General features: G+C 45.5%; 1 protein-coding gene across 2 annotated transcripts in view; it reads right to left on the reverse strand.

Annotated features, from left to right (window-relative positions):
- Positions 1–4427: 4427 nt before the first annotated feature.
- RARG (retinoic acid receptor gamma) overlaps positions 4428–12368 on the reverse strand; it is a 99781-nt gene continuing 91840 nt past the window's right edge. For both annotated transcript variants that reach the window (XM_070934971.1, XM_070934972.1), the window contains exons 5-8: positions 10547–10723; positions 9364–9568; positions 6020–6178; positions 4428–4696 (exon numbers count right to left, since the gene is read on the reverse strand). In XM_070934971.1, coding sequence (XP_070791072.1) covers positions 4512–4696; positions 6020–6178; positions 9364–9568; positions 10547–10723 — 726 coding nt within the window. In that variant the 3' untranslated portion in view covers positions 4428–4511. The remainder of the gene's footprint in view (positions 4697–6019; positions 6179–9363; positions 9569–10546; positions 10724–12368) is intronic.

Here is a 12368-nt window from a genome sequence, read left to right on the forward strand (position 1 = left end):
GAGAAAAGGTTATAGTCCAAGAGTTTAATGGGCAGTGGGGTGGGTGGGTCTTTTTTTAAATAAATATACAAGTGGAAATCTGGGAAAGCTAGCTGAATCCAGTGTAAAACTCTTCTGCCTTTTGAAGTAACTCAGTGGTGTTAGCAAGTCCTGTTTTCAGTTTCTGTTCCCCAATGCTGTCTATACGTTGTTGCCGCCATATTGGTCTCCCTTTCAAGCACGTTGTAAACATTAAAAGACAATGAGGTGATCTACATGAAATAGAGCTGTTTTTGTTTTTTTTAAATATTAACACCCCCCCCAAAAAAAACTCTCAAGTTGACCTCAATAGTTGGTGATTTGTTGGACATGGCCACATAATGCTCTTGACAACTGTATGAAACTGGATCTTCAGGAATGTTTTTTGATTTCCCAGTCTAGTCTATACCAAGGGATTTCCTAGTGGGCTCCATCCCACCAATAACCACATTCAACTTATAGGGCATTTTGAGTTCAACTGTGATTGGCAACACGCTGCCGCCTAAGCAAGGCTCATAAGTTTAAGCAAGAGAAAGCTTGTACTGTATAAAAAAACACTATTTTTGGATGGAGGAGCATAACAATTGTAATCTTTTCACTCTCATGGAAGTGTGTGTGTATATAATATCAGCAGTGGGTTTCAAAAATTTTTACTACCGATTCTGTGGCTTGGTGGGCATGGTGTGCCTTGGTGGGCGTGGCAGGGGAAGGATACTGTAAAATCTCCATTCCCTCCCTACTCCAGGGGAAGGATACTGTAAAATCTCCATTCCCTCCCGACTCCAGGGGAAGGTTACTGCAAAATCCCCATTTCCTCCCGATCAGCTGGGACTCGGGAGGCAGAGAATAGATGGATGCGGGGCCAGCCAGAGTGGGTATTTACCAGTTCTCCAAACTACTCAAAATTTCTGCTACTGGTTCTCCAGAACTGGTCAGAACCTGCTGAATACCACCTCTGGTGTGTGTGTGTGTGTGTGTATATATTTTGTGTGTATATATATATATACACACATACATTGTGTGTGTATATATATATACATTGCTCCTGGAAGCACGAAGCCGAGAACACCAGCCTGAAGATGACGAATGAGACTTCGTCGAAACGTCGCCAAGACACTTCCAATTTTACGTGGGAGAAGACCCGAATAACCAAAGACCTACATATATATATATATATATATATATATATACACACACACACACACACACACACACATATATATATATATATATATACACCAGATATATATACACCTCTGTATATATATGTACATATATATATATATATATGTACATATATATATATATGTATATATACACACACATATATATATATATTTGTCTATGTAAGTTTTATATATATTTATATATATATAAAACTAGAGATATTTACTTAAAAGGCCAGTGAGATGAAAATGGCTCAGAACACCTACTGAGAGTTTCTGTCAGAGATAGAAGTTGTTCTCATGCTAAGAATTGGCATCTTAAATTTTGTTCATAGTCACCGAAGCAGGGGTGTAAGAGCAGAGATCTTTCTGCTACAACTCTGCTTTTGTGCAGTGGTAACAAGCAGCAGAAACTTTTCTCGGCGAGAATGCGCAAATGCATCTCCTGCTTCTCCACAGAATACAAAGCACATGGGTGTTTCAAACTCCTCCCCAACTTTAGAGCTGATCATTATGGTCCTAAGTCATAATGGATTTCCCATTTGACTAACCCAATTTCACCTTTCTTTTTGACGGTGGATTAACCGCCGAGTCGTAAACTGAACGTCGCAGTCATAAAGTGAAGCCATTGTTTGTTATGGACCAGTTTTGCCAAAACCCAAAAGTGCCTTTTTTTCAGAAAAAGAATATCAAAAACAGAAAGATTTTTTTAAAAAATTAAAGTTGCAGCTAGTCCTCAATTTATGGCCACAATTAGGACCAAAATTTCTTGTTGCTAAGCAAAGGGGTTGTTAAGTCAGTCCTGCTTGGTTTTGTGGCCTTTTTTGACTTTGCTTGTCAGAAGCGACTGGGAAGCTCACAAATGATGATCATGGGATGTTGCATGTAAAATACTTGCTGGATGCCAAGCACCCAAATTTTGATACATGTTGCGCCAGTTGTAAGTTGCTTTTTCGGTGTCGCTGTAACTTCCCATAGTCGCTAAATGAAAGGTTGTTAAGTCGAGGACTACCTGTGTGTGACCCAACGGCTACTAAAACGGGGCAGCAGGATCAGAATCCGCCTCTGAAAACTCCTGGCAAGCGCTCAAGTGGGGGGCTTATTTCGTCAACTTTGCAGGTAGAAATACGTGAGAAAAGAAAACCATTCGAAGGAGGCTTTTGACTTTCCATCACTTTATTTTGTAAAAATAGAAAAGTTCCCCCTACCCCCCACCCCCTTCTGCGGCACAGCTGGGAGTGCAGGGGCAGGGGAGAGTCCTGTAAAATACCATGGAAAGCTGGTTATGTAAACATCCAAGAAGGGCCTCACCCTTTTTTTTTTTTTTTTTTTACTTTTCTATCCCACCCCACCACAAACAGACCCCCCATTTTAAGGCCCCCGGGGTATTTATTTTGACAGCTTATTTTAAAGGGGAAAAAAAACCGAAGACTGTTCAGCGGGAGGCTCTGTTCCTTGGTGCGCTGCAATCTGCCAACACTTGGTCTTGCAAGGGGGGGGCAGAGGGCCGAGCTCGAACTCCCTTTACTACCCATTCCCTGGTGTAAACATAAGTCAATAAATAAAACCTCCTTGAGGGGTTGCCCTGCTCATGGCCAGTAAAGGGAAAGAAAGCATCTTGAGCTGCCTGAGGGAGCAAAAGGCGGCGGCTGACTTTAATCCACCCTGCAGCCTCTTCCAGAGGCAAAGCTCGCCCCCTCTCCTTTTCTCCACCCCCCCCCCCCGCCAATGAAGGCTTCCCAGAGGAAGAGAAGAAAGGGAGGCCAAGACGGAAGAGAAGCTGGAAATGGCGAAGCACTAAGCAGAGGGCAATAATAACTTGATAATAACAACTCCTCCCCGTCTGCCCGAGCTTTGTAGTGTTTGGGTTTTTACAAATTCCTATTGCTGAAGGCGGCAAGAGAGGCTTTGCCGAGGAGACTTCTGCCCTCTAGCGATAAGGAAGAGAGCTTTGACTGGACTCGCGGTTTCGTCTCTGGAGTTGGTGAGAGAGGAGCAAAAATGGCTCCTCCACCCGGCATTGGGGGAGGGAAATCAAGCTTCCTGGAGCAGAAGTGGTCCTTCTCGCTCCATCAAAGTGCTGCAGAAAGAGAAGTAAAGGCAAGTTAAGGCAAGCCGTGACCGACCACCCACCCGGCTTGCTTTTATCATCCTAGAGACCGACTGACTTCTCCTTGACGCGGGCAGAAGTGGGAGGGCCGCGAGAGACAGCAAACAGGTTCAAGTCTGTAACTCTGCACCCCCTCCACTGCCCCATATCAGCCTGGTATCTTTGGTTATCTAGTGTCTTTTGGGGTCTGTTTCCCAAAATTGTTAGCACCGGGGTCATAAGCATCCCAAGCAACAGATACAACCCCCCCCAACCCACCCCGATCCTGCTATACCTCTGCCTTGGGATGGGGAGACAGTGGGAAGGACCACCGCCCCTCCCTAAATCCCACTATGGGATCGACTCTCTGCCCTGCGATAATAACACAATAGCATTTTTATAAAGGTAACCAAAAGGAGCCCCTCCCCCACGAATTCGCATAGCTTGCCGGAATCCGTCAGAGACGGATTTTTAATACAAGCACACTCTAAAGGCGACACGTATAGGGATGCGTACGTAGAAGTCCTGCCTTTGTCTTCTCCATTCCCCAACATTATTGGTCCAAGGTCTCTTGTGTGCAACGGGGAGAGGAAAAGCTGTTGTGTTCCTCTGTTGGTCTTCAGATTCTTGAATAAATAGCATCCCAGGTGCCAGGTTTCCTGGCTTGCAAGGCAGAAGGACGAAGTGGATTTTAGACTGGGTTGAAGGAGGAGCCAAGAAACCACTCATTGCAGAGTCTCTGTCGGCTCTTGGGGTGCCCCTTTCTCTCAGAGGCTCAGAGTTTATGGGGAGGGAAATTGCACATGTGGAGCTCACCCCGTTTTGAAAAGGGGGACCTCCGAGTTGTAGCCCCTTTGGGACTTCCCAGGTTCTGAACATTTGGCTTGAAGCTGATCGAGTCAGCTGGACAGGCAACCTGGGGCCTTTGGCAAAGCTCTGGGGTTGGGAGAAAAGGCTTCTGAATAGACATCCCAGGCCCCAAAGAAAAAGATTAAGGCAAAAGGCATCCAGCCCACGTCACCAAACACAGAGGAGGAGAGGGGAACAGGCTGCGGCTGCCTCCTTGCTCATCTTGACTGCTGTCCTGATGCCTGACTCCGGCAGATGAGCCAAGAGCAGGAAAGGCAAACCTAAAACTGTGTCCAGGAGGAAATGGGCCATGGGAAGGCAGAGCTGAGACACAGAAAAACCATCTTCTCCCAGCCTTTCTCAGCCTAGATCCTGGCTTTCTTGAGGTGCTAAGGGGTCTCCTCTTGGCTTTTGGTGTCAGCTGGGCTCTCCTCAGTGCTCGGAGCTTCTGCCGAAGCTGGAGGTTGTGATGACAGCTCATCTTCAAACATTTCAGGATTTTCCAGCATCTCTCGGATGAGTGGTGGCATGGGACCAGGGATCTCCATCTTCAAGGTGATGGCCCGTTCAGCACCTGTTGAAGAGCAGAAGAGGGAAATGGGTAACATTGGTTGATGGTAATTTTCCCATGAAGCTGTATAGGAAGAGAGAGAGGCTGCATTATTTTTCATTAAGGACAGTTGCCATAAGCTTTTTATAGATACTACAGGTAGTCTTCAATTTACAATAGTTCATTTAGTGACTGTCCAAAGTTACAGCAGCACTGATAAAAGTGACTTGTGATAATTTTTCCCACTTATGACTGTTGCAGCATCCCCCTGGCCACGTGATCAAAATTCAGACGCTCGACAGCTTACTCACATTTATGTCAGTTGCAGTGTCACCCTTTGTGAACTTCTGACAAGCAAAGTCAATGGGGAAGCGAGATTCCCTTAACAACCGTGTTACTAATTTAACAACTGCAGTGATTCACTTAACAACTGTGGCAAGGCAGGTTGTAAAATGGAGCAAAATTCACTGAACAGATGTCTTGCTTAACAACAAAAATGTTGGGCTCAATTTTGGTCATAAGTCAAGGACTAGCTGTACTGCAAACTCAGAGCAGCTACCAATGTATCCAGCACTTCAGTTCACACACTGGCTGTCTGCACATAGATTGGAGACTCTTCATAACCTCTGTGTGAGGAACTAAAACTTTAGTGAAGAGGTTGTGTCAAAGCTCTAGAGCCGTGTTGGCGATCCTTTGGCACACGTGCCAGAGGTGACGCGCAGAGCCCTGTGGGCATGCAAGCCATCGCCAGCTGCTCTTCTAGTTTCCAGTGCCCCAGTTGGTCTTCGCGTGTGCCGGAGCGCCAGAAACCCAAACACCAGCTGACCAGCTCTGGCACGCATGAAGACCAGCTGGTGGGTGCGCATGCGTGCGCCAGAAATCCAAAGACCAGGCGGCCGGCATGCACATGAGCACTAGCCAGTGGTCTTCAGATTTCCGGTGCTCTGGCTCACACGCGCACACACGTGTTCCAGTTTGGGCACTCGGTGCCGAAAAGGTTTGCCATCCCTGCTCTAGAAGAAATGCTACAGGACGACTCCTCCTTTTTCCATAGCTTTTGGACAGAGTCTTTTGGAAGAGTCTTTCCACTGACCACCAATTACAGGACAGGCTATGAACAAGAGGCAGAGTCAACCAGATCAGTAGGCTTCCTCCACACCGCAGCAAGCCAAATAGTGTGACAGTAATTAAAAACAGAAGCCATTTACATCTCGTCAACCATAAGTCTATGGTTCCTAGAGTGACATATTTTGAGACTGCTTCAGGAGTGCCCCATGACAAAACCCCCAAATATTCCCACCCACCTCCAATGATCTTACGCTCCCAGATGAGAACATTCAGTTTTACCTTTGGTACTGATCCCCCGCAGGTCAGTAATTTTCATTAGCATGCGAGGAAACATGTAAGGCTTGTTGGGCCGACGTCGGCGCGCATAAATCTTCAGTGCTTCCAATAATGGTTCCTGCAACTTATCTACTTTTTCCGGCTCTTCCAGGTCCATTCGATCTATGGGGAAAAAGAAAGACTGCGATGTGTTTGTTCTGCTGCTTTTGAACAGTCTAGGCTGGTTTGTGACTGTTTCACGGAATACACGGAACATCAGTTTTCATCTCCAAATGAGCATTCTTAATCCTTATGGATTGCAGGGCAAAAAAAAAAAAAAAATCAAAACAAGTAGGCAGTAGGAAGCCTGTTAGATAGGGTTTCTGCTTGACCAAGCTTCATTGTCATTTACTTTTTGTCATTACATGCTATTTTTCCCCCTTTCCCCTCCCTTTTGTAAGAGGGAATGGAATCCTAGTATCGTGTCAGGAAAAGAAAGAAAGAAAGAAAGAGAGAGAGAGGGAGGGAGGGAGGGAGGGAGAGAGAGAGAGAGAGAGAGAAAGAAAGAAAGGAAAGAAAGAAAGGAAAGAAAGAAAGAAAGAAAGAAAGAAAGAAAGAAAGAAAGGAAAGAAAGAAAGAAAGAAAGAAAGAAAGAAAGAAAGAAAGAAAGAAAGAAAGAAAGAAAGAAAGAAAGAAAGAAAGAAAGAAAGAAAGAAAGAAAGAAAGAAAGAAAGAGCTGGCTTTTCTGCTCCATCTAGTCCAGGGGTCGGCAACCTTAAACACTCAAAGAGCCATAAAGGTCCTAACTGGAAGTCCCCATTCAATTCTGGAGTCGACCGGAAATCCGGTTCTCCCATCATAAAGTCTCCTCCTAGTGCAGCATCCTTTTTCCTCTACTTGTCCTAACTGAAAGCCCTATCAATTGTGGAGCCGACCAGCAACAGGGAGCCGCAGCAGAGGGATGAAAGAGCCACATGAGGCTCCAGAGCTGCGGATTGCTGACCCCTGATCTAGTCCGAGGAGAGAAACTGCACAGATAATTTCTCAAGGGGACAGAGAAATTTTCTCCAACACATTTTCAAAGGCAGACCTCTGTAGATGAATTGTAGCACTGCTCTTGAAAACATCTTATGAGAGGACTTCTTAGTAATGTCTTCCCCAGAGACTAGATTGAAGGGCATTGAAGGTAAGGTAGAAGTGACTGTATAATAAAACACAGCCTATTCACATGCGTGCCGGCACACCACTTCATCACAACATCTTTCAAAGCTTATCTGTTCATGATCAACTACCTTCACCCATGAAATAAATTTCTAAAGCAAATTCTCTGTCATCAAGATAAATGAAACCTGACAGAAAAAAATATGAAAGAACAGAACTCTGTTTGTGTAATCATATATACTTTGTCTAGGGCACATAACTTTCCCTCCTACTTCTAATTTAGAAATTATTTCATTTTAATTGCTACTAGTCATTAGACTTTACAGTGGTCCACTCCAATGTCTATGGAGATTCTCAGTCATCCAGGTCATGGTTGTCCCAAAGGTGCTTTTTCAAGAGGCAACTGGACGTTCTGGTTTTTCTTTGAAGACATTTCACTTCTCATCCAAGAAGCTTCTTCAGCTCTGACTGGATGGTGGGGAATGTCATAGCGAAACATCTTCAAAGAAAAACCAGAAAGTCCAGTTGTCTCTTAAAAAAAAGCACCTTTAGATCCAGTCCAATGTTTTTTCTACAGAGCTATGGTGATGCTCTAGGACAGTGATGGCTAACCTTTTTGCCATCGCGTGCCAGGAAGGGGGGGGTCATGCGTATGCGTGCCCACACCCATAATTCTATACGCCACGCCCCCGTGCATGCACACACGACCCCCTCTGTTCCTCCCCACTCCTGGCACGTGATGGCACGGTGGGCCAGGTAGGCCTGTTTTTCTTTCTCCCCAGGCTACAGAACCTTTCTAGGAGCTTGGGAAGGGCAAAAACCACCTTCCCCACCCACTCACCCACGGAAGCCCTCCGGAGGCCGGAAATGGCCTGCTTGCCGACTTCCGCTCCCACTGGAAGTTGGCAAACGGGCCATTTCTGGCCTCTGGAGGGCCCCCGGGGCAGTGGGAAGGCCGTTTTTGCCTTCCCTAGGTTCCTAGAAATGCTCTGGAGGCTGGGGAGAGCAAAAAACGGGCCTTCCAGTCCCATCAGAAGTTGGCAAACGGCCGTTTCTGGCCTCCAGAGGGGTGGGGAAGGCCGTTTTCAGCCTCCCCAAGCTCCTAGAAAGGCTTTGGAGCCTGGGGAGAGAGAAAAACGGGCCTTCCCCACCACCCCCCGAGGCCCTCCAGAGGCAGGAACAGCCTGTTTCCCTACTTCTGATGGGCCCAGAAGGCCTGTGTATGTCAGAGCTGAGCTTGCGGGCCCACCGATATGGCTACGCGTGCCACCTGTGGCACGCGTGCCATAGGTTTGCCATCACGGCTCTAGGATATATTTTGTGCCATGTGATTCAATTTTCCCCTCTTTAGAATTTGATACTGTGACTGGCTGATACGGTAATTATGAGAGATTAATTGAAAAGCAGACTTGTCTTCTCAGCAAATGCCTTACAAGTTAAGGTGTGTATCTGTGTGTATGTGTGCAAACAGACAATATTCCCGTTTTCCCCAATTGCAAGAGTAGGACCTTGTTCTCTCCACCTTGTTTTAGGTCTCTTGCACTTGCACTGCATTCCCCCTGCCTATGAAGAAAAGAAGCTGACCAGTGGTGGGATCCTCCTGGTTTAACAACCGGTTTGGTGACGCACGCTTTGTGCGCAAGCCAACTGACACGCGCTGTGTGCGCCTGTGCAGTTTGAAGAAATCTCTACTTCCGCATTTCTTCGGAGGAGAAACACAGCTGAGGCGCAGCAATCTGCTCTGCTGCGCGAATCACCTGAGAAGATAAAGGTAGGAAAATAGCGCGGGCGGGTGGGTAGGCCCATCTGATTGTCGCAGCTACCAGTTCGCTCGAACCGGTCCAAACCAGTAGAATCCCATCTCTGAAGTTGACCACAGCTGAAGCCTCTGCCTCTCTTCTGAAGTTCCCCAGGGGAAGTTCAGAGCATTCTTCTCCAAAGTGAGGTTTCTATTCTATTCTATTTTGATATGGATTTTAAATTGATAAATTTTAAACTATGGGCCAAATTTAATTATTTTAAATCTATTTTTTAATCGTATTTATGTATAAATGTTTTTATTTTGGCTGTTCACCGCCCTGAGTCCGAAAGGAGAAGGGCGGTATAGAAATTCGAATAATAAATAAATAAAATAAATAAATAAATCTATTCGATCCAAGCTGATATGGAAAAGACGAGGGATGCTGGAGCTGCACTCGAGGTATTACCTCCACAGATGAGGCAGATCGCGCTGAGCAGGCCCGTCTCGGTGTCATCCATTTCGAGGGGAAGCAATTGCCCAGCAAAGGCAAAAACCAAGTCAGTGAGGGGCCCAAAGCCAGCATTATGCATCTGGGTACGGTTCAAGGTCAGCCCATCTGAAAAGGTCATTGTGTCTTGTTCTGGAGTGTAGCGGATACAAATACGGAGCATCTGCGGAGGGTGGAGAGGACAGAAATAAAGTCACTGGAGAAATATATTTTAGGGAAACCAACTTTGTTTTTTCCCCCCTCTTGTTTATTTCTGGTATTCCTATAACATCCAATAAAGAAACTCTTTGGGCTCCATACGTGTTTTGAAACATTTTCACCGTGCAAAATGCAGTTTCCTGAGAACATCAGCCTTTCCAATAAATGTTGGCCTTTCCTCCTACAATTATATGTTTGGAAAATGCCCAGCAAAACCTCAGTAACCAAAGCTAAGCAAAAATTCTTGTCCTCAAAAAAAGAAAAAGAAAGAAAACTGTTGAGGGGAAGATCTTCTCATGCTTCTGCCTGGCTCTTCCCAGCATTCACAGATGCATGAATTATTCAATGAGCATTACTTAGACACACTGCTACTTTGGGGGTCGCCTAGGAACCTTGATCTTGTAAAAAAAATAAAAATCCTCTTGCTGTGTTTAAGGCCGAATGTATACCCACTCGATGTCTATGGAGGCCGGAGTGGGCTGCTGGGGGTTCGGGAGAACCTCTAGCTAAGATTCTGTGTAGTTCGGAGAACCCCCAAATCTCACTCCTGGCTGGTCCCAGCTACCCTGCCCCGCCCCTCCCAGGAGTCCCCATACGGCCCGTTTTGGATGCAGGTAAGTGCAAAGTTGTGTGCGGAGGCTCAGGGAGGGTAAAAAAACGGGCCTATCGGCAGTTCGGGAGGCCTATTTCTGGCCTCCAGAGCCTGGGGAGACCATTTTTGCCCTCCCAGAGGTTCGAGAAAAGCCTCTGGAGCCCGGGAAGGGCAAAAACGGTTCCCCACTGTGGTGCAGGAGGCCGACTAGGCCATGCCCACCATGGCCACACCCGCCCAGCAACCAGGCAGAGAATCCCTTGCTAAAAGTTTTGAAGCTCACCGCTGCATGCAGGCCACACCAAGCTTCCTGACCCCCCCACTCCAAAGGTCTACAGCTCTGTCCCTCACCAGGATGTCCAAGCATGCTGCCTTCAGTAAAGTAATTTGGTCAGCAATGCTGAGGGTGGTAAAGCCGGGAAGGCGTTTGGCAAACTCTACTATCTTGATGATGCATTTGGTGGCTAGTTCGCTGAATTTGTCCCATAGACCCAGGTCCAGCTGTATTCGGTGATCAGCACTGGAGTTCTGGAAGAAAAGAGAAGTCAGGCATTACAAGTTGCTTTCTCTTTCTCCACACCTCACGTCCCTCCCTGGGAACAAACACAAGACCTTGGTAGTACAGGGGTTTAAGGCACCCTGTTATTAAGCTTATTAAGACCAGCTGCCTGCAATTACTGCAGGGTTCGAATCTCTCCAAGGCTCAAGGTTGACTCAGCCTTCCATCCTTTCTAAGGTAGGTTAAATGAGGACCCAGTTTGTGGGGGCAATAAGCTGACTTTGTATAAATATACAAAAGTATGAAGGCTATTGCTTAACACATTGTAAGCCGCCCTGAGTCTCCGGAGAAGGGCGGCATATAAATCAAATTAAAAAAAAAAAAAAAAGACGTTACTCCAGAAGCCAGCATTCCTGTTCTGCCCTGCCAACTGGTCTCCTCCAGCTTAGCGGCTACAAGTAGCTTGGGAATCCCCAGGATTTCCATTATTGTATAAGAATTATGGGAGTTGCAGTCCCAAGATGCAGCCAACAGATTGAGCCCTGTGTTGAAAAATGCTGTTGAGACAATGAATACTGCAGAAGCTGGTTTTAGCCTCCAAAAAGAACAAAGATATTTTTTTTTTCTTAACTCTGTGGACATTTTTCTCTGTTGTCTTCCCCACCTTTTTCTCTCCTTCCATTTATCTTTCTTCTTAAAATAATAACTCTAAACAATCCATAACAGCAACAATGTTGAAGAAAAGTGACAGTATCATCTTTATTGCAAATTGACAAAGCAAATGACAAGTTGTGCATTTAAGCTTAGTTCATGAGAAGATTTAGGAATTCCCACATATGGGATGGGGACACCGTGATCCTTAAGGTTTTGGACTATGACTCCAGTGCTGCTTTTCACTTCACTTTTCTCACTGGCTGGACTAATGTGAGTTGGCATCTTAGCCATCCAGAGAGGTCGCAGCTGCCCCATCGCTAGATCAGTATATTCTCACTTTTTTTTTTTTTTTAATTTGATTTATATGCCGCCCTTCTCCGGAGACTCAGGGCGGCTTACAATGCGTTAAGCAATAGCCTTCATACTTTTGTATATTTTATACAAAGTCAGCTTATTGCCCCCACAAACTGGGTCCTCATTTCACCTACCTTAGAAAGGATGGAAGGCTGAGTCAACCTTGAGCCTTGGAGAGATTCGAACCAGCAGAAATTGCAGGCAGCTGTGTTAATAACAGGGTGTACTAAACCACTGTACTATCAAGGCTCTTGATTGTAATATCTACTATTAATAGCCTGAAAGAATTGGACTACTATGTTCTGTTGTATCAGATATTCTCTTAACTGGGTTGCTTGAAGTGAAAGTTTTATATGTTGAAGGGAAGAAGTTTGAATTATAGATGGTTTTGCATGGAGTGGAAGGTTGGTTACTGAAAAAGCTGTGAAGGAAACAAAGAATTCATGAAAATAAGTGGGATTTTTAGCAATTGGTTCACACTGAGCAGGGACTATGACAAGGCTTTGTAATGTTTCCTTTGTTGTTTAATGGATTTATGGATAAATGTATAAGGAATTGTGATGGACTTAAATAAGAACTGAGTGGGAATATAACTGTGTATTTTTTAAAGCAGATAATACCATATTTTAGTGAGAACCATAATGATTTGTCATGAACTTTGGACAG

This window comes from Pituophis catenifer, unplaced genomic scaffold, assembly GCF_029215685.1.
Source record: "Pituophis catenifer annectens isolate HBS135680 unplaced genomic scaffold, rPitCat1.0.hap2 SCAF_2, whole genome shotgun sequence".
Lineage (NCBI taxonomy): Eukaryota > Metazoa > Chordata > Lepidosauria > Squamata > Colubridae > Pituophis > Pituophis catenifer.